Raw genomic sequence first — 22,051 nt, 5'->3', positions numbered from 1 at the left:
TCCCATTTTACAGTTAAGGAAACTGAGGCTCATATGAATTAAGGAAGTGTCAAAGTAGGGATGGAACTAGGGTCAGGTTTTATCTTTATTTATTAATTATATAGATGGGTTATTGCTGTGTTGCCCAGGCTGGTCTTGAACTCATGGGCTCGAGGGATCTACCTACCTCGGCCTTCCAAAATGCTAGGGTTACAAGCGTGAGCCACCACACCCTGCCCTTTGGTTTTTAAACCTTTTTTTTTTTTTTGATAAGAGTGTTTACGGTCTCTAGATTTTAAACCTTTTTTTTTTTTTGGTAAGAGTGTTTAAGGTCCCTAGATTTCAAACCTTTGTACTTAACCATGACCTGTATTCCAAGGGTTGCAAGTCAAATGCCTGAAGGGGCCCAACAGGTAGATCAGTGATTGTGGCTGGCATCTGGGGATGCAGGGGGAAGGGAAGCTTTGGTGAATGGGAGAGTGTGCCAAAGTGGGGAGGGTGCCTCCATCTGATTGCTGACCAGCAGGAATATCACCCGCTGTGGCTAGCTGGGATTTTCTTTTCCCCTGTAAAACTGCCTGATTTAGAAATGTGGTGTATGTAGACTGGCTTCTCTAAAGATCATGTGTGAACCCAACAAAACACATTTCTGGGTCAGAAGAAGCCGAGGGCTGTCATTTTGCATTCCCTGTGCGACACTGGCCATGGCACAATTCATTGCAGAATTTGGCCTCACCATGTGTGAGTCAGAACAAGCGCCTTGAAGACCAGGGATTTGCAGCCTGAGAAATGATGTACTCTGCGGGTTGAATTCACGTCTCCATACAAAGGCTCCCCTGTTTGGGCTGCTTGCGTCTTGATCCTGCCATGTGTGCGTTTTGTGGTAATGCTTGTGGTGTGTGGATGCCAGCCTGCCAAAGCTGAAACCATTTTTAAAAATGTCTGTGTAATGTCACCGGCACAAGGGAATGAAAGACTTGGAAACACGCACAGATGCAGCGGAAGGAAGCCCAAGATATTAAAATCTTGAACAGTATCATTCTTGCTGAGATTTGCCGGGGTATGGATGTGTTTTCAGAGACAGGATGCTAGAGAATATACAATTATAGCAATTTGCTAACCAGCCCCAGACCTTAATTAGCACAGGATCCTTGTTCTCACTGTTGTATGTAAATTAAGATTTTCACAAAGGGATTGTTTATGAGGACGGCTGTGAGATAGAGACCTTCTGTCATTTTTCAAGGAAACTCTTTCAGAAAATATAACCACAAACACTTTTAAATCACAGCGCGATGCAGAAGTGCTGAGAATTTTTCTTTCAAAAAATGAGCATCAGTATTTTTAACTGTATTTTGGCTCCTCTCTATCTCCGACAGCCCAAGAAGTGCCATCCATGTACTGTGCAGTGGAAAGAATTTATTTGTGAGTTAGATGACTACCAGATTGTTCCTCTCCTAACAAGGTCTAAAATATCCCAGAACTCTGAAGATGTCTGATGATGGTTTTGCAAATGAGAAATCATCTACCTTCTCTTGGCCAGCATCGTCTCTACTGTGCATCTGTTCAAGGAATCCTGTCGGCAGTGTCTGTGCAATTTAGCTTTGTGGTTCACTCATGCAAACCTTGTGTTGGCCCCATTTTTGAAGCATGACCCACGTTATATGTTTATGTGGCTATTATTATTCTAGAAGACTGTGATCTAAAATCGACCGTTTCAAGCTTAGTTTAAAAAGAACCATCTCTTCTTTTTCTTCTCTAAATGCCTGTAGAGTAAGAGTATCAGGGCTGAGGCCTTTGAGAGATCTGGGTACTTTTTATTGCCTGAGAGTTTAAAATAGTCATTCCTTCATTGTTCTCCATTGGTAATGGATCCTTTACCAATGACTTGAGGTTATCAGTTTGGAAAGACCAGGTGTCATGGCGGTGGGGGGGGTGAGTGGAATGATAATAAGCCCCCTTCAGCTTCCTGTGACTTCCCTCACCTATCCTGGGCTTTCCTGGGAACCTAAAGATCCAGCACTTTACAGACTTAAAAAAAAAAACCAAAACCTTTATTGACATATAATTCACATACCATACAATTCTCCTTAATTTTGTTTGTTTGAGACAGGGTCTCTCTCTGTCGCCCAAGCTGGAGTGCAGTGGGGTGATCTTGGCTCACTGCAGCTTTGATTTCCTGGGCTTAAGCGATCCTCCCACCGCAGCCTCCCGAGTAGCTGGGACTACAGGCGTGTACTATCACCCCTGGCTAATTTTTGTTTTTTTGTAGAGATGAGGTTTCACCATGTTGCCCACGCTGGTCTTGAACTCCTGGGCTCAAGCGATCCTCCTGTATTGGCCTCCCAAAGTGCTGGGATTATCATTGTGAGCCACCACCCCTGGCCCAGTTATCCATTTAAAGTGAATAGTTTTATGGTTTTTAATATATTTTCACGGAGGCCGGGTGTGGTGGCTGACGCCTGTAATCCCAGCACTTTTGGAGGCCGAGGCGGGTGGATCACCTGAGGTCAGGACTTCGGATCAGCCTGACCGACATGGTGAAACCCTGTCTCTACTAAAAATACAAAAAATTAGCTGGGTGTGGTGGCGCGCCTGTAATCCCAGCTACTCATGAGGCTGAGGCGGGAGAATTGCTTGAATGCGAACGCGGGAGGTGGAGGTTGCAGTGAGCCAAGATTGCGCCACGGCACTCCAGCCTGGATGACAGAACAAGACTCTGTCTAAAATATATATATGTATGTATTTTTTTTTTGGTTGTTTTTTTCACAGAGTTGTGCAGCCAACATCACAATCAGTTGTAGATTTTCATCACCCCCAGTAAGAAACTTCATACTCATTAGCAGTCACTTCCCATTCCCCGCTTACCCCAGTGCCTGGCAAGTACCAGTCTACTTTCTGTGCCTGTGGATTTGCTTATGCTAGACATTTCATATAAATGGAATCATACAGTATGTGACCTTTTGGTCTGAGTTCTTTCACTTTGAATAATGTTGTCAAGGCTCATCCACATTCTTGTAGCATAGATCATCAGTACAGACTGTCCCTGACTTACAATGGTGCAGAAGTGATACTTTCAGTACAAACAGTACTTGGCATTTTGGATTTTTGATCTTTTCTCTGGCTAGCATCAGTATGAGACTCTTGGGGTGCCAGGCACCTCCCAGTCAGCCACATGATCACAAGGATAAACAAACAATCTATACGACTATTCTGTTTTCACTTTCATTATGGTATTCCATAAATTACATGAGTCAATACTATTATACAGTAGGCTTTGCATTAGATGATTTTGCCCAACTCTTTTTTTTTTTTTTTTTTTTTTGAGACGGAGTCTCGCGCTGTGTCACCCAGGCTGGAGTGCAGTGGCGCGATCTCGGCTCACTGCAAGCTCCGCCTCCCAGGTTCAGGCCATTCTCCTGCCTCAGCCTCCGAGTAGCTGGGACTACAGGCGCCCGCCACCACGCCCGGCTAGTTTTTTGTATTTTTAGTAGAGACGGGGTTTCACCATGTTAGCCAGGATGGTCTCGATCTCCTGACCTCGTGATCCGCCCGCCTCGGCCTCCCAAAGTGCTGGGATTACAGGCTTGAGCCACCACGCCCGGCAGATTTTGCCCAACTCTTAACTGTTCTGAGCACATTTAAAGTAGGCTAGGCTAAGCTATGGTGTTCCCTAGATTAGGTATATTAGATACCTATTTATTTATTTATTCATTCCTCCCTCCCTCCTTCCCATCCTTAATTTCCTTTTTTTTTCTCTTTTTTTTTTTGAGATGGGGGTCTCACTTTTATACCCACACTGGAGTGCAGTGGTGCAATCTCAGCTCACTGCACCCCTCTGCCTCCTGGTTCAAGCGATTCTCCTGCCTCAGCCTCCCGAGTAGCTGGGACTACAGGTGAGCACCATCACGCCCAGCTAATTTTTGTATTTTTCTTTTTTTTGAAACGGAGTCTCACTCTGTCACCAGGCTGGAGTGCAGTGGCACTATCTCGGGTCACTGCGACCTTTGCCTCCCAGGTTCAAGCGATTTCAGTCTCCCGAGGAGCTGGGACTATAGGCACGTGCCACCATGCCCAGCTAATTTTTATATTTTTTTAGTAGAGACGAGGTTTCACCATGTTGGCCTGGATGGTCTCAATCTCTTGATGTGATGCACCCACCTCGGCCTCCCAAAGTGTTGGGGTTACTGGCATAAGCCACCATGCCCTGCCATGTATTTTTAATAGAGACGGAGTTTCACCATGTTGGCCAGGCTGGTCTCAAACTCCTGACCTCAAGTGATCTGCCTCCCTCAGCCTCCCAAAGTGCTGCCCGCCTTACTTTCTGATGGGGTCTCACAGTGTTGCCCAGGCTGGAGTGCAATGGTGGGCTCAAGTGATCCTCCTGCCTTGGCCTGCCAACGTACTGGGATTATAGGTGTGAGCCACCATGCTTGGACTCACAGACTTTTAAAGGCACTTGTCTCCCCTCTCTGCCGTCTTGACCCCCACATCTTTCTTACTATGGCAACTGCCGTATTTCTGTACTCTTTCTTCAAAACCAAACTTTTTTTTTTTGAGATGGAGTCTCACTCTGTTGCTCAGGCTGGAGTGCAGTGGTGCAATCTCAGCTCACTGCAACCTCTGCCTCCTGGGTTCAAGCGATTCTCCTGCCTCAGCCTCCTGAGTAGCTGGGATTATAGGTGCGCGTCACCATGCCCGGCTAGTTTTTGTATTTTTAATAGAGACGGGGTTTCACCATGTTGATCAGGCTGGTCTTGAACTCCTGACCTCATGATCCGCCTGCCTCAGCCTCCCAAAGTGCTGGGATTATAGGTGTGAGCCACTGTGTCCAGCAAGCCAAACTTCTTAGAAGCGTCTGTATTTATGTCTTTGTTCTGCCGGCTCCAATGTGGCTTCCACCCTGACCTTCCACATTCACATCCCCACTGAGCTTCCTGGAGACTCTGTGTTGCCTTTTCCAGGGGAGGTTTTCCATCCTCATCTGCCGCACTGTCTCTGCAGTACCGGAGATGCTGATTATTCTTGTGGACACTCTCTTCCTTTGCCTTCTTTGCCACCACAGTTCTGATTTTCCTTCTATTTCCCTGGCACCTTCTCCTCCTCTCTCCGGCCATTAAATGCTGGAGTCGCTGAAAGCTTGGCACTGTCCTTGTCTCCCCTAGCATATTCCTTCTCTGGGTGATCTTGCCCACATCTGGAGTTTTATGACTCAGACATTTATGTTTCCAACCTAGATTGCTTCTGAGTCATGGTGCAGAGGGCCAGCTGCCTACCTGACCGCCTTGCCTGTTCATGGGCGTCTGTTACTCAAGACGTCCATGAGATATTTCACATCTTCACCCCCAGAGATACGGACTCATTCCCCATTTTTCTGTTCTTTGCCCTTTTGTGTCATTTTCTAAGAATATCGTATCCTACATGTCACTCCACTTCAACCAACCTATCACCATTGAACTACGGTGGCCTTGTAGTTGTTCTCAGTGTCTCCATCTGTCCCACCCTCCCAGTCTTTTGAAAAGAACATCTTCCTGGCTATCCCTTCCTACTTTAAACTCTTAAGTGTTTTCTCCTTGGCTTTTAGATTCACAATCCCAAAACCCTCCTATGCTGGCCTCTGCCCATCTTGCTAGTCTGCGTTCTCTCCGTGTTCCATTCTCTCGGTGTTCCCCTTCTCTCTACTCCAACCACACTGTGCAGATCCATCAGAGAGCCATTTATGGCCTCAGGGCCTTTGCTCATACTTTGAAGGTCCCCTTCTCGCCTTCCTCTCCTTACTCCCCATCAGTTTTAAGGCTCAAAATGAGCTAGAGTTCTGCCTTTCGTTTTTGTTCATCCTGTTTTACTGCCACCTTGCCTGCTGCTGGTAAGCGTATAATAAATATTTTTTTGAATGAACGAATGACTTGGCTCTGTCTATCAGATGGGTAGAACTTCTATCCTAGAGACTGAAGTAAAAGCAGCCTTTCGACTAGAGAGGATGGCTTTGTTTTCCGCATTAATCCAGTGCCTGGAAATAATTACCCAGCTCAAGTGTCTGTTCTCTGCAAAGCCACTGGTGGCCTTTCTATTCCCTCTAGGGATATAGTACTCTTTGAAATGGCCTCTTCCCCCGGTTTCTTTCCTTTCTGAAATATTAGTATAACTTCTAATGGGCGCCTTCTAAAACACAAGTCAGATTGTCCCACTCTCCTTTACATTTGCAGTGGCTCCTTAAGAACACAGCCTTAGGGGCATGGTGTCTCACGCCTGTAATCCCAGCACTTTGGGAGGCCGAGGCAGGAGGATAGCTTAAGCCCAGGAGTTCGAGACCAACCTGGGCAAAGTGGCAAGACCCTGTTCCTAAAAAAAAAAAAAAAAAAAAAAAGCCAGGCACGATGGCTTGTCTCTGCAGACCCAGCTCCTTGGGAGGCTGAGATGGGAGGATAGCTTGAACCCAGAAGGTGGAGGCTGCAGTGAGCTATGATCTTGCCACTGCACTGCAGGGGCCCTGCAGCATCTGTCTCTCCTGGACAGCCTGCCCGGCCCTGTGAGAGTCCTGTGATGTGCACCTTGCTGAGACACACTTGGCACTGCCTTCCAGACTGACCTTCGTGAGGACCAGGACAGCCAGGCCCTCTCTTGGCCTGACCCCTTTATTTACAGTCTCCCACGGAGAAGTTCTTTTAGGTTACAAAGTCAAAAATCACTCTTCAAAGTACCTTGAATTGCCCGTGAAAGTATTCAGCTTTGATCAGAAATTTGTATGCATACTGAAGGGTTAACAACTGCCAAGCTAGACTAAAGGAGGAATGAAAGGCAAATCCATAGTCACATTTCTGTGCATCAGGTGCCTTGAATTCAGCTGCTCAGTCCCTAGAGGCAAATTGGGATGAGTGGATGATTCCGCAGTGTCCTGCTCGCCTGCCAGGCGTGCTTCTTTGTCTTAATATTAAGCTTCTGCAGCTGTGCCAGCCAACACAGTAGCCACTAGCTGTACGTGGCTCTTTAAATTTACGTTAACAAGCCAGGCTCATACCTGTAAACCCCAGCACTTTGGGAGGGCAAGGCGGGTGGATCACCTGAGGTCGGAGTTTGAGACCAGCCTGACCGACATGGAGAAACTCCGTCTCTACTAAAAATACAAAATTAGTTAGGCATGGTGGTGCATGCCTGTAATCCTAGCTACTCAGGAGGATGAGGCTGGAGAATCACTTGAACTCGGGAGGAGAAGGTTGCGGTGAGCCGAGATCATGCCATTGCACTCCAGCCTGGGCATAAGAGTGAAACTCCGTCTCCAAAAAAAAAAAAAATTACATTAACAAAATACAGTTCATTCCTCAGCTGCCCTGGCCACGCGTCAAGTGCCTGACAGCCACAGGTGGTTAGAGGCTGCTGTTATTAGACAGCACTGATAGAGAACAGATCAAGAACATTGCCATCATTTGAGCAAGCTTGATTGGATCACACTGTTCCATAGCCTTAGTAGATTAATGGATTTGTTGTGCGTGCTGTGCTGAATGCTGCAGGTGAAGCTACGTCGCCAGGGGACACAGCACTGAACATGTTCCACGCATGATTATTGAGTTTAAGTTTTGCTTGGTCATTGCCTCCTGAGCTTGCGTATTCTTTGAAAAGTTTTGCAGAGAACGCAGTCCTCTTTCTATCTTTGCAAGTTAGTGTTTTTTATCCAGGCCCTGCTGAACTCCCTTTTTGCCAGGCCCCCTTGGCACCTAGACCTGACGGGGGTAAAGTTCCTCAGGATATGTCAGGGAGCTGGGCAGTCCTCCCTCCACCCTTCAACATGCTTTACCGTAATTCTTCATTTACCTGTGTGTCTCTTCTAGACTGATAGACCAAATAACTCTCACCTCTTTAGACTAACAAGGGACTGGCATTTCATGGTAGTGCCCATTAAATGCTTTGTGAATGAAGGATCTCTTCCAGTAACTGGAAACAAACTTGTCTAGGCGCGGTGGCTCACGCCTGGAATCCCAGCACTTTGGGAGGCCGAGGTGGGTGCATTACCTGAGGTCAGGAGTTCAAGACCAGCCTGGCCAACATGGTGAAAATACAAAAATTAGCTGGGTGTGGTGGCACACGCCTGTAATCCCAGCTACTTGGGAGGCTGAGGCAGGAGAATCGCTTGCACCTGGGAGACAGAGATCCCAGAGAACCTGGGAGACATTGAGCTTAGATCATGCCACTGCACTCCAGCTTGGGCAACAGAGTGAGACTCTGTCTCAAAAAAAAGAAACGAATTAAGTTTTTGCGGGGTGGCAGGGGGCGGGTAGGGGTTAAGGTTTATTGGATTTTCCTTTTAAATGATAAAAATCAGTGTATCTCCTTGACAACAAGCCAAAGTGTACAAAGAAAAAGCTAAAAGTCTTCTCCTGCCCAGGTAACCAGTGATAACAGTTTGATATGTTTTTGTCTATACTACCCTCCCCATGCTTATAAAAATGTCAAAAAACTTATGCAATACCTGTATAACAGGGTTGAACTTTCTAGAACCTGGCCATCCTAGCAAAACATCCCTTGTCTCTGACCCCTCTCTTTACCTTATTATTTTTCTCTGCTTCCCCTGTCCTGTTAGACCCTTTAAGGGCCTTTCAAGGTTAGATTTATTGATCTGGGGTAGGCATGGTAGCTCACGCCTGTAGTCGCAGCATTTTGGGAGGCCAAGGCAGGAGAATCACTTGAGCCCAGGAGTTCAAGACCAGCCTGGGCAACATAGTGAGACCCCATCTCTAAAATAAAAAAAAATTGCTGAGCTTGGTGGCACCCACTTGTAGCCTCAGCTACGTGGGAGGCTGAGGCTGGAGCATCACTTGAGCCCAGGAGGTCAAGGGTGCAGTGAGCCGTGATTGCATCACTGCACTCCAGCCTGGGTGACAGAGCAAGACCTTGTTTCCGGAAAAACAAACAAACAAAAAATCAATAAGTTATAGATTTAATTATCTGAAAGTTAAGAATAATGGAGACCTTGGCAAACAGGGATTCTAGAGTTCTACCCAAAGTGGGCAGGCAGGAGGATTGTTCCATGTGGAAACAGGGGGTCCTATGTGGAGGGATCTTGTGATTTTTCTTTTCTTTCTTTTTTGAGTCTTACTCTGCTACCCAGGCTGGAGTGCAGTGGCACAATCTCCGCTCAATGCAACCTCTGCCTCCTGGATTCTAGCAATTCTCCTGCCTCAGCCGCCCGAGTAGCTGGGACTACAGCTGTGTGCCAACACACCTGGCTAATATTTTTGTATTTTTAGTAGAGACGGGGTTTCCCCATGCTGACCAGGCTGGTCTCAAACCCCTGACTTCAAATGATCTGCCTGCCTTGGCCTCCCAAAGTACTGGGATTACAGGTATGAGCCACTGTGCCCGGCTTATTTTTTCTGTAACCCCTTGTTTCATCTGTGAATGACCTTATTCTAAAGGCAGTGGCTTACGTCTGTAATCCCAGCATTTTGGGAGGCTGAGGCAGGTGGTCAGGAGTTCGAGACCAGCCTGGCCAACATGGTGAAACCCCATCTGTACTAAAAATACAAAATTAGCCAGGCGTGGTGGTACATGCCTGTAATTCCAGCTACTAGGGAGACTGACTGGTTTCCTGGCCACTGATCGCTTCTTTTCCAGATCACCGGTTCATTGCATCAGCTATAAGTAGTGCTGTCTTCTAATAAGGCTGACCTGGGTTTGTGCCCTACCTCCTTAATGACCCTCCCATAACTCCCCATCCTCAGACTTCAAGTTTGGGTACGGTCATTTCAAACCAGGTTGCTGTTTCTTGACTTGGGACCAGATACAGTAGCAGTTGGTAAGAGCCGAGGGACTGTATTGTAAGACAAATATGTATCCTTGAAAATCTAGACCCATCTTATGCCTGGTGAGATGCTAACACTCCAAGAAGCCCGAGGGAACTAGATGGAGACAGGAAGGAGCAGATTGAATTTCTCTTGACTCATGTCCATGGGATGCAGGGAAGATGAACTTGAAAAATAATTTTTTGCTTTTCCCAGTCGAGGCTGAGCCTGTCTGCACATAGATTAGTACCTGTATCTGATCCTTGCTTTTCGTAGCAGGGGCAGGCTTGGAGAACCCAGAGGGAGACTGAGGATCTGTGTAGGTTTTGGAAAAAGAGATCCTCAGACTCAGACGTATAAGAAAAAAGGCCCAGAACCAAGACTGAAGGTTTGGTTAAATGGCCATCTCAGTGGTGGGTCTCCTAGAAGGGAATATGTTTTCCCTGGAGAAAGTCATGCCTCTTTTATTTTTATTTTTTGAACTGTTAAATAATTCTGAAACAATAGCCCTCCTCAAGAGTAACTGGGAGGCTGGGCATGGTGGCTCATGCCTGTAATCCCAGCTGTTTGGGAGGCCAAGGCAGGCGGATCACCTGAGGTGCGGAGTTCGAGACCAGCCTGGGCAACGTGGCGAAACCCCATCTCTACTGAAAAATACAAAAATTAGCCGGGCATGGTAGCGGGCACCCGTAATCCCAGCTACTCAAGAGGCTGAGGCAGGAGAATCGCTTGAACTTGGGAGGCAGAGGTTTCAGTGAGCCGAGACTGCGCCATTACACTCTAGCCTGGGCCACATGCAAGACTTCGTCTCAAATAAATAAATAAATAAATAAATAAAATAAAATACAATTAGCTGGGTGTGGTGGCATGTGCCTGTAATCCCGTACTCAGGAGGCTGAGGCAGGAGAATTGCTTGAACCAGGAGGTGGAGATTGTGCCATTGCACTCCAGCCTGAGCAACAAGAACGAAACTCCGTCTCAGAAAAAAAGCAAAACATAACGAAAAAAGAATTATTGGGAGAACGAGGAAACTGGTTGTCTTAGAAAACCTCCTGAGATATCCCCCTTTGATTTTTTCAGTAATTGCATTTAGCTGAATGGCCCCATCCCATTCAAGTTATACATATTTACTTGCTCCCCTACTTTTCGGGGAAATGGGTTCTTTAGGCAAGAGAATGACTGAGTACCTGTTGAAAGGGGAATGTCCTGTTCTGGGGTCCCTTTCAGAGGCTGACATGACCAGGCTCCCATTTGTGTAATCTTGCCTGTTGACTTTGCCACCCTGCTGCCTTCCTGATTTGCTGGAAGAAATTCTGAGACTGGGGAAGAAAAACTGGAATTTGCTGTGAGTCAGGTTGACTGGCCCACCTTAGGGCTTTGTTAACCCTGTACAGTCACTCAGTTAGTCGGTCCAATATGTACTTTGGGGCACTTCTGAGCCAGGCCATGGGCCTGGCGCTGGGATACAGCAAAGAAGGATGGATAAGCTGAGATTGAGTTTGTCAAGCTGAGACTGGGTTCACACTCTGGAGGAGAGACACAACAGAGCAGTGAACCAGCAAAAGAGGAAAATAATTTTTGATAATTTTCAGCTATGGGCCAGGTGTGGTGGTGGCTCATGCTTTAATCCCAGTACTTTGGGAGGCCGAGGTGGGTGAATCACCTGAGGTGAGGAGTTTGAGACCAGCCTGGCAAACACGGTGAAACCCCATCTCTACCAAAAATACAAAAATTAGCTGGGTGTGGTGGCGCACGCCTGTAGTCCTAGCTACTCGAGACGCTGAGGCAGGAGAATGGCTTGAACCCGGGAGGCAGAGGTTGCAGTGAGCCGAGAACGCACCATTGTACTCCAGCCTGGGCAACAGAGCGAGACTCCTTCTTAAAAAAAAAAAAAAAAAAGTAATTTTCAGCTATGTATGAGTGTAATAAAGGGAAAAAAAACAACTTCAGGATTATATAATAAGGAGCCTGGAGGCTGGAGGCTGGGGTGGTCAGAGAAGGCCTCTCTAGGGCAGTGAGCCAAAAGATGAAGTGGCAACTATGGAGAGGACTGGGCACAGAACATTATAGATGAAGGGACCAGCCACATGCGAAGGAGCTTGGCTTGTCTGAGGAGCGGAAAGGAGGCCATTGGGGTTGGAGCTGAGTGAATGAAGGAGAGAAGGTGGGCAGCACCAGGTCACCAGGGGCACTGTAGGTCTTCAGAAGACATTAGTTGCCTACAGTAAGCTCCTTGGAGGGTTTTAAGCAGGGAGTGCACTGTCTTATTTAGGTTTTATTTATTTTTGTATTTTTTGAGACAGAGTTTCGCTCTTGTTGCCCAGGCTGGAGTGCAGTGGCTCGATTTTGGCTCACTGCAGCCTCCGCCTTCCAGGTTCAAGCGATTCTCCTGCCTCAGCCTCCTGAGTAGCTGGGATTACAGGCACCCACCACCATGCCTGGCTAATTTTTTGTATTTTTTAGTAGAGACGGGGGTTTCACCATGTTGGCCTGTCTGGTCTCGAACTCCTGACTTCAGGTGATCCGCCTGTCTTGGCCTCCCAAAGTGCTGGGATTACAGACGTGAGACACTGCGCCTGGTCAAGGTTTGGCATTCTTTTTTTTTTTTTTTGAGATGGAGTCTTGCTCTGGCGCCCAGGTTGGAGTCCAATGGCTCTATCTCGGCTCATGGCAACCTCCGCCTCCTGGGTTCAAGTGATTCTCCTGCCTCAGCCTCCCGAGTAGCTGGGATTACAGGCGTCCACCACCACGCCCAGCTAATTTTTGTATTTTTAATAGAGACGGGGTTTCACCATGTTGGCCAGGATGGTCTCGATCTCTTGACTTCGTGATCCACCAGCCTCGGTCCCCCAAAGTGTCGGGATTACAGGTGTGAGCCACCATGCCCGGCCAGGTTTGGCATTCTTAATAACACTTGTCAGATGACTAGGAATCTGAGGCTCAGAGAGGTGAAGTAACCTGTTGAAAGACACACAGCCATGTGAGTCCGGACCAGCTCTCTCCCTGGCTTGATGAGCCTCATTTGAGTGGAGAGGGGAGTGCAGTTGGAGGAGCCCTGGGGGAAGGTCAGTGGGGGTGGGTGGGGCTGGGATTGTGGGCCACCTGGAGAATTCTGCGTTGATTTTTAAGGAAGTTCTAAGCCCTAGAGGGATTTTGAGCCTGGCTTCCTTGAATTCCTGACAGCCTGAGGGGGTTTATTGTAAACGTTTGTGTTTCTTATCAGCGAACCCTTTTTGAAAACAGGCTTGGAAGAGGTAGTCTGAAGGTACAGAAAGATTTGGGGGCCAGGTGCAATGGCTCATGCCTGTAATGCTAGCACTTTGAGAGGCTGAGGTGGAAGGATCACTGGAGGCCAGAAGTTTGAGACTAGGAGATCCCATCTCTACAAAAAAAAAAAAAAGAAAAAAAAAAGAAAGAAAAACAAATAGCTGGGTGTGGTATTGCATACCTGTGGTCTTAGCTACTTGGGAGGCTGAGTTGGGAGGATCACTGGAATCTGGGAGGTCGAGGCTGCAGTGAGCCATGATTGTGCCACTGTACTCCAGCCTGGCTGACAGATTGAGACCCTGCCCCCCCGCCACCAAAAAAAAAGAAAAATTGGGGGAAATGAGTTTGAAATTTCTCGGTTATTGCCTTTTTCTGTGCCCTAGCTTCTCCTTTCCCCCAGGAGAATAATGGTAATAAAGTATGGTGCTTTGATGTGCCAGATGCCTTTCACTTTGTATGCATTATTTCATTTAATCCTCACAATCCTTTTGGGAAGAGCCTAATAGTTCCAACTGAATGACTGAGTCACAGAGAGGCTAAGAAACTTGCCCAAAGTCACACAGCTGGCAGGTGCCAGCACTTGGATTCAGACCTAGTAGTCTGACTCCAGAGCCCACACACTGAACGACAATGCTGTGTTGAAATTGGCCAATGCCAAGCATGCCCTTTATGATGGAGAATTACCAGGTGGCACTTACAAGCCTAGGAGAGACAGTTGACCTGTATAGTGAAGGGCTTTGGAGTGATGGCGGTGGGGTGTGCTGCATCGATCTACTTGCCTTGGAGCACATAAATGACTGCCTCTCTGAGCCTCACTGATAAAATGGGTACAGAAATGCCATCCTCGTTGGATGTGGTGGCTCACGCCTGTAATCCCAGCACTTTGGAAGGCCGAGGCAGGGGAATCATGAGGTTAGGAGATAGAGACCATCCTGGCCGACATGGTGAAACAGGTATGGTGGCATGCACCTGTAGTCCCAGCTACTTTGGAGACTGAGGCAGGGGAATCGTTTGAACCTGGGAGGTAGAGGTCACAGTGAGCCAAGATCGCCCCACTGCACTCCAGCCTGGAGACAGAGCGAGACTCTGCCAAAAAAAAGAAAGAAAAAAAAAAAAGAAATGCCATCCCAACCTCTTGGGATTCTTGGGACAGTTCGTAGCTTCTCCATAAACAATAGCTGTGAACTACATGAAACCCTTCTGCAAAGGAAATAGAGGAATATTTCCCTGTCTACCCTCACACCTGCTAGGTGTATTCACAGACTCCTGATATTTTTCCTGTTCAGCGGTTTGTCCATCTGTAATCAGTTTCTCAATCATTCTGTACTTAATAGCCGCTTTACCATGAGCCTGTTTTTCTCTGGGATTTAGTTACCTTATCAATGAAATGGGGAGGCTGGGCGAGGTGGGTTGGTCACACCTGTAATCCCAGCACTTTGGGAGGCTGAGGCAGAAGGATTGCTTGAGCTCTGGAGTTTGAGACCAGTCTGGGCAACATGGCGAGACCCTGTCTCTACAAAAAATACAAAAATTGGCCGGGCATGGTGACCTGTGCCTGTAGTCCTAGCTACTTGGGAGGCTGAGACAGGAGGATCTCCTGAGCCTGGGAGGCTGAGGTTGCAAATGAGCCGAGATTGTGCCGCTGCACTCCAGCCTGGGTGACAGAGTGAGACTCTGTTTCAAAAAGTGCTGGTGAGTTTTTAAATAAATTGATGATATTTGTTTTGTTTTTGGCGGGGCGAGTGCTGCGTCTGTGCGCCAAACTGAAATACGATATTAAATCTCCTTCATGCAGCTCTGCTACTTCGCGCCGCCTCTCCGACCTCAGCCTCACGGTAGCTGAGACCTGGCGCCGCCTCTCGCCCGGCTAGTTTACTGTGTATTCTTAATAGGGCGGGGTTTTCGCGTCGACCCAACCAGGATAGTCTCGATCTGACCTCGTGATCCGCCGATCTCGGCCTCCCAAAAAGTGTAGCAGTTACAGGCTTGAGCCGCCCGGCCTTGATATTTGTATTTATAACAGTGCCTCCCAGATAATAAGTGCTCAATAAAAGGTAGCTGTCACGACTGTATTTCTAGCTGTCCTTCCATCAGGGCAGAGGCCTTCCTGGAACAGTTTTGCTGGTAGCCCAGATGTCTAGTTGTTGCCTAGTGACTATTTGTTAACTGGCTGGTCCCATTGTTTTCTTCTCTTTGAAATCTGAAGTCAGGGCCACCAGGTTAGGAATCATTTTCCTTCTTAAAGAATACATGCGCCTCTGTGGGTGGTGTGTTTACATAAGGTGAGACCTGCCTGGTAGCTCACTGAAGTTTCTTTCTACCAGGATTTCTCAGCCTTGGCACTGTCGACTTTGGGCCTGATCATCCTTTGTCTTGGAGCTGTCCTGTGCATTGTAGGATGTTTGGCAGTATCCCTCACCTCTACCCACTAGATGCCTGTCACAACTCCTCTTCCTGCCCAGTTGTGACAACCAAAAATGTCCCCAGACATTGCCAGATGTCCCCTGGGTGTGCTGATTACTGCTTTCCACTCTTCTAAACACCTGAGCCCTGTAAAAGTGTTTGTTTGATAGTGGGAGCGTGTACTGAGCTCCTGCTGTATGCTGGGTACAAGGGATACAGACGTGATCCCTGGCTGGGCAGTGCCTAGAATGCAGTGAGTGTTCCATAAATATTGTCATTATCACCCAGTTTCCCCAAAGCCATTAATAAATACCTTCGTTAAATACATAAACATGATCAGAAATAATTCAGAGGAGTCCAGCGTTTACTGGGTTTCGTGGTTGTTCCTCCATGTCTCTGCAAACCCAGAAGCCTCAGAGACCAAACTTTTACCCTGGTCCTATTTCTGGTCTCCTTTCACTTGGATTTTGGACCATGCCCGTCTATGCAGACGGGATTCCGTCTTCATTCCATTTTATGGCTGCATCACGATGTTTCGCATATGGGCATCAATGTTGCTTCCTGTCTGGTTTTTCTACAAAACCCTGTTGCAGTGGCTACCCCTGTCTGTCCTTCTGTGCACCCATGAGCCCTGCAGACAATAGGACATGTTCTTAGAATCATCCCACTACTATCTGAGTGATGTTAAGCATCTGTCTTTATTTATTTATTTATTTATTTTTGAGGTGGCATCTCGCTCTGTCGCCTAGGCTGGAGTACAGTGGCGCAATCTCGGCTCACTGCACTTCAGCCTCCTAGGGTCAAGCGATTTTCCTGCCTCAGCCTCCCCAGTAGGAGTAGCTGGTACCAAAGGTGTGTACCACCACACCCGGCTAATTTTTGTATTTTTAATAGAGACAGGATTTCGTCATGTTGGCCAGGCTAGTCTCGAACTCTTGACCTCAGGTGATCCGCCCGCCTTGGCCTCCCAACGTGTTGGGATTCCAGATGTAAGCCACCATGCACAGCCACAGCTTCTTTACGTGATGGTTGGCCAGGGTAATTTGGGTGACATATTGGGTCTGAACTCTTTGCTTCCTCAAAGGAATGTGACAAGGTGACTGTGGAGGGCCTGTTCCTTTATCCCTGGCATTTCAGCAGAGAATTTTGCCTTCTTTTTTTTTTTTTTTTGAGATGGAGTTTCGCTCTGTCACCCAGGCTGGAGTGCAGTGGTGCAATCTCGGCTCACTGCAAGCTCTGCCTCCCGGGTTCCTGCCTTTCTCCTGCCTCAGCCTCCCAAGTAGCTGGGACTACAGGCACCTGCCACCACGCCCGGCTAATTTTTGTATTTGTAGTAGAGATGGGGTTTCACTGTGTTGGCCAGGATGGTCTTGATCTCCTGATCTTGTGATCTGCCCACCTCGGCATCCCAAAGTGCTGGGATTACAGGCATGAGCCACCGCGCCTGGCCGAATTTTCCCCCTTCTTTAGGTGACTTTTAGAGATAGCACCCAGGGCAGGTGGGGACCTTGGTTGGTTTGCAGTGGCGTCTCTTCCTTTATCTGCCCCCCTTTCTGAAGCTAATTTCCCTTTGCTTCTCCCAACCCACTTCTGTGGTTCAACTGCTGCCAGCACAGAACTGTCTTTTTGTTTCTGAATTGCCCTCTGATGCCGTGATTCCCCGTTGCAGTTTGGAAGCCACCATCACTGGAGATTTCTAGAACCCAAGCCAGGCAGGGGCTGGATAAATAGTGCCAATGGGTGCCAGCCACCAGAACCAGCTCCTCAGCCAGCCACAATGTAAAGGCCAAAGGCAACCGGTTTCTCCACATTCTTTGTGGTGTTCTGGTCGAGTTTGAAGGGCCTCATGTACACATGTTGGAGGGAGCCTTTGGGGCCTGGGCCTGCTGAGGGGGTGGGTGGTGGGCAGTGCGTTCTCATAGGGAGTCAGGCCCTGCCTCAGTCTCAGTAAATTGGAAAGAACTTGGCATTCTTGATCCAGGAAATTCCTGTTGCGATGTTGTCGTTTTTCCAGAGGGCCTCATCCCAGCTGGGGAGGAGAAAGGGCCGCGGTTGCAATTGCCTCTAGTTGTTGAGGGCTAAACACTGAATTCATTTGTAAATCAGCCTCTTTTCTGTAGATTGAAGCAATTTCTGTCCTGCCAGGCGAGTTTGGAAGTTCGCCTTTTACATATGAATGTGCCCTTTAATCACCACTTCTGCATTATTGAGAGAGGGTGGAGGAGGCTGTGTCTAGTGGGAAAGGATTATACCTCGAGTATAAAAGATGGGTTTTCTCATTTCTAGGAGAGGGGCATCAGAACTAAAGAGAATCTGAAACAATTACTAAAAATATTAAAAACACCTTCAAAATGCAAACCACAGCTGTTTCCCTCCCCCCAGGCTCCTTTCTGATATTGTCACTTCGGCCAGCAGAACAACTCCAGTTCCTCGTATTTATTCACAATCCCAGGAAATAAATGGCTCTTCGGTGCCCTGCACCGAAGACTTTCAGCTCAGCCGAGCTGCTGTCGAGGGTGATAAATTATAGGCGAAAGCCCGGGGACATGAAGGCAAGTCGCTGGGCTTCAGACTGCCTGATTGCAAAGAGGTGACAGTGTCCTTGCCCCGCCGGGCGACCTAATGTGTACAAGACCGGGGCTGGCCTGGTAAGTGGTGACTCTTAGCCTGTTCTCTTTGCTTCTTCCTCCTCCCCCTGGGAGAGGCCGCTGAGGATCCGGAAGCAGGAATGTCTGCTGTGGGTGAGCCTCTGTTCTCTTTTGAACAAGAGAGGCTAGGCCCTCTGAGCAGCCACACTTTCTCAATGGCAGGTAAGTGCCTCCTCTCGGCGTTCCCTGCCCCTCGCATGTTCTGCCTCCGAGGTGAAATGCCATTTTCCCCAAGTTGAGAGTGACCTTTCATTCCACGGCCTCATTTCCATTCCAGCCCTCCCTGTCCCGGCTCTGGATAAGAAGTTCCTGTTGATTTGGAGAGATTCTTTAGAAGCACAGTTCAGGCCAGTGCAGTCCTCCGGAGAAGCAGGCTCAGCCCGGCAGCTCTGGCAGGGCCAAGTCAGCCAGGGTGCATACCGGTCCTCAAGTTTCTGTGGGTCTAAGAGATGGTCAGTGTTGGAGGAAATAATCATTTGCTTATGCAAGCAGTTTTCATTTACAAGTTCCTCCTGGCTTAGGCATTATCTGCTGCAAGGACAATTTTGCCTCCTCCCCACCCCCCAACCTTTGCTCCTGATTTTTTACTTTTGTTCTCCGCCAGGAGGAAATTCCAGACTTTTGTCTCTTTATGATGTAATTACTGGTTGGGGAGGGCCCCAAAGATTCCTGGGGAAGGGAGGCCTGTTTGGGTACCTGCTCTGTGTCTTTGGGAAACGCTTTGAAGTGATTAACCGTGCTCTGCTTTGCTGCTTCTGGGAGAGCAGCAGTGTGTGGTCATGTTTGAAGTAGGCCAGGGGGAGAGGACTGGTGATTACGAAAAGTGTTGCAGAGCAGGCCTCTGCTTCTGACCCTGCCTTCACAGTTCCTGGAGGAAACCTGGCATTTTCAGTCTGATTGAAATGCAGAAATCATGGCCTGGGCTGATTCTGGTCTCCAGTCGACACAGGCCGGCATTTTCCATAGCTTTGAACTTGTGGAATTGATTTAACATGCTTCTTCCAGAAAGCAAGCTGTGTTTTTGGAGTGGGGTTGGTAGTCGGGGAGGAGGTGGAAGAGAAGCAAGAAAAGGAGGAAGAGTGATTGGTTAAAAAATAGAGTTACCTATTAGTTACCATTGAATGGGTGCTTACTATTTGCCAGGTATTATACTAAGAGCTTTACATGAATTAACTCATTGACTTATTCGCTGACTTTACAAGGTACCATTATTTCCATCTCAAAGAACAGAGCACAGAGAGGTTAAGTCGCCTTTTTAAGGTCACACTGCAGGGGAGAGCACAGCCAGGTTCTGCATGCATTTTGACACCAGAGAGCTGATTCCCCACCACTGTGGCATCCTGCCTCTCTGTCGTTTGCAACCTGGCCCATCAGAGCATATGCCCTTGACCTATGGGTCCTGGTCTGCCCGGGACACAGCTAAGCACATGGTTGGTTGCCCTACTCCTGTGGCCTGTCATGCCTGTCTGGGCCTGTGGACCAAGCTTCTCTTTCTGTTCAGGCCCCAGCAGGCTTGCTGTCGACATCATTAAGGAAATTAAACACCCACAAAAACACAAGAAGCTCCCGGCCTTTCAGCTGTGGCCCTTTCCCTTGAGGGAGGAGACAATTCCTTGTAATGGTGTGTCATTTCCTAGCCCCTGGAGAACAGCATGTGCTGTGACTCAGGCGCCGGATGTGGGGGCAGGAGTGGGGTGGGGGGCGGGTGCCTGACGTGGCCTGCTGGGGAGGCCTAGCCTTGATAGAGGCTGGAGAAGGGGAGGTAAGATGGCCCTGGAGCCTCCAGACTATTTCAGGGACTGATGCCACCATTTGGAAATTGGGAGGTGAATATGCTTTCTGGGGACTGCCTTTGAGAGAACGGTGTCATCAGTGAATGACATGATTTTCCACCTTCTCCCAGTTCCTGGAACTCTTTGTTGGACCTTCCCAACCCCCATACCTCCATCTGCAGTTCAGGGGAAAAAAGGCAAAATGAGAGTGTACTCTTAAATCATAGACCCACCAGGAAGTCTCATACAGAGTTGGAGGATGAGGCCCTCCTGGTGCGAAAGCCTGCAGAGGCAAAGCCATTCCTTTGAGTCCCATTGCCTAGGTTCAAATCCCAGCACTGCTCCTTGGTAGTTTTGTGATCTCAGTCTAGTGACTTAGTGGGAACTACAGGAAGTGCATTTTGAACAGTGCCTAAATGAATGGATAGCAATCAAAGAAACTCTTAGCCCTCTTTGTTTGTTTGTTTTTTTTTTTTTTTTTTGAGACTGAGCTCTGTCACCCAGGCTGAGTGCAGTGGCCGGATCTCAGCTCACTGCAGGGCCTCAGCCCCAGGTTCACGCCTAGTATTCTCCGCCTCAGCCTCTCCCAAGTAGCTGGGACTACAGGTGCCCCACCACCCTCGCCCGCTAGTTTTTTTGTATTTAATAGGAGATCGGGTTTCACCCTGTTGCCAGGAGGTCCTCGGATCTCCTGACTCGATCCTACCGCCTCGCCTCCTCCCAAAGTGCTACAGGCTTGAGCCCACTGCGCTCGCCTTTTGAGACCGAGTCTTGCCTGTCGCCCAGGCTGGAGTGCAGTGGTGTGATCTCGCTCACTGCAACCTTTACCTCCCTGGTTCAAGCAATTTTCCTGCCTCAGCCTCCTGAGTAGCTGGGATTACAGGTGCATGCCACCATGCCCGGCTAATTTTTTTTGTATTTTTAGTAGAAATGGGATTTCACCACGTTGGCCAGACTGGTCTTGAACTCCTGAACTCAGGCAGTCTCCCGGCCTCCCAAAGTGCTGGGATTGCAGGTGTGAGCCACCACGCCCGGCCAAAACTCTTAGCTCATTATACTCTTGGCTCAGAAAAGCTATAAGCCTGAGTTATCTTGAAGGAAGATGCCCCTTAAATCAAAGACATCCAGGAAATGCTGAGCTCCGGGATGATTTCTGGTGGATCACAAGACATAGGCCTGGGAAGGATCTCCTCACATGCTTGGTTCCTTTTTTTTTTTTTTTTTGAGACAAAGTCTCGTTCTGTTGTTCAGGGTGGAGTGCAATGGCATGATCTTGACTCACTGCAACCTCCGCCTCCTGGGTTCAAACAATTTTCCTGCCTCAGCCTCCTGAGTAGCTGGGATTATAGGCTCCCACCATCACACTCAGTTAATTTTTGTATTTTTAGTAGAGATGGGGTTTCACCATGTTGGTCAGGCTGGTTTCGAACTCCTGACCTCGTGATCTGCCCACCTTGGCCTCCCAAAGTGCTGGAATTAGAGGCGTGAGCCACCGTGCCCGGCCTCGTGCCTGGTTCTTAATACCCAGTAGACCTTCCCATATTGTTACAATTTCAGCAAAATGTCACAAGGAGGGGAAAATTCTGCTGCTTTCTGCTCCATGCCAAGCTGTTTTCCTGAGTCACTGCTCTGTCCTCTCCACAAGGCTGCACTCCTCCCTCACCCACATTAACTCATTCAGAACCACTCATTTTTGTTAGAGGATAGGTGGGAGGCAGAGGGTTGTGAGTGAGCCAGCCCAGTGGGGTCGCAGGTCCTATTCCCTCAGAAAGCAGCAGAAAAGTCTTTCAGATCCAGGGTGAACCAGTGATTCAGTCGACAGTGGCTGTTTGTCATTGTTCCAAGTTTATAGATGAAATGTGCTGAGCAATACATCTTGTCAGAATTAAATCATTAAAGAAGAAAAAATTGACTCAGCTTTCTGGAAAGGGTCCTTATGGAGCCTGGTTACCATGGCTACAGTCGGGCGTACACCTACCAGTCCATCATCACCAGAGGCCCAGCCCCCACTGGAGTGGGGGGCAGTTAAGTCATAATGCCACCCTGCTGTCTCATCCCTCCGAAGGATACTGAATCCAGCAGTCATTTCCTAATTCTTCTCCCTATGAGCCTTCATTGAAATCCCCTGCTGTTGACTGATGTGTCTGTTGTTTGGAACCTATCAAATTTCGACCCCTTGGATACAGCCACTGAACTCTCATCAACTCCA

At 48.2% G+C, this 22,051-nt stretch overlaps 1 protein-coding gene across 35 annotated transcripts in view; it reads left to right on the top strand.

Annotated features, from left to right (window-relative positions):
- ZMYND8 (zinc finger MYND-type containing 8) overlaps window positions 1–22,051 on the top strand; it is a 148,831-nt gene that overhangs the window by 20,420 nt on the left and 106,360 nt on the right. The window contains exon 2 of one of the 35 annotated variants that reach the window (XM_021920972.2): window positions 17,805–18,070. The exons of 33 other annotated variants lie outside the window; for them this stretch is intronic. Coding sequence is in view for 1 of the 2 variants with exons in the window: in XM_017944732.3 (XP_017800221.1) it covers window positions 18,151–18,232 (82 nt within the window). In the remaining variant the exon portion in view is untranslated. Of the gene's footprint in view, window positions 1–17,804; window positions 18,071–18,105; window positions 18,233–22,051 lie in introns of those variants that run through there. One more of the 35 variants, XM_017944732.3, reaches the window with a different exon arrangement.

The sequence above is a fragment of the Papio anubis genome, chromosome 16 (assembly GCF_008728515.1).
Source record: "Papio anubis isolate 15944 chromosome 16, Panubis1.0, whole genome shotgun sequence".
In the NCBI taxonomy this organism is placed as follows: Eukaryota; Metazoa; Chordata; class Mammalia; order Primates; family Cercopithecidae; genus Papio; species Papio anubis.
Note: the sequence above shows the minus strand (reverse complement) of the source record. Positions and strands in the feature narration are given on the sequence as shown.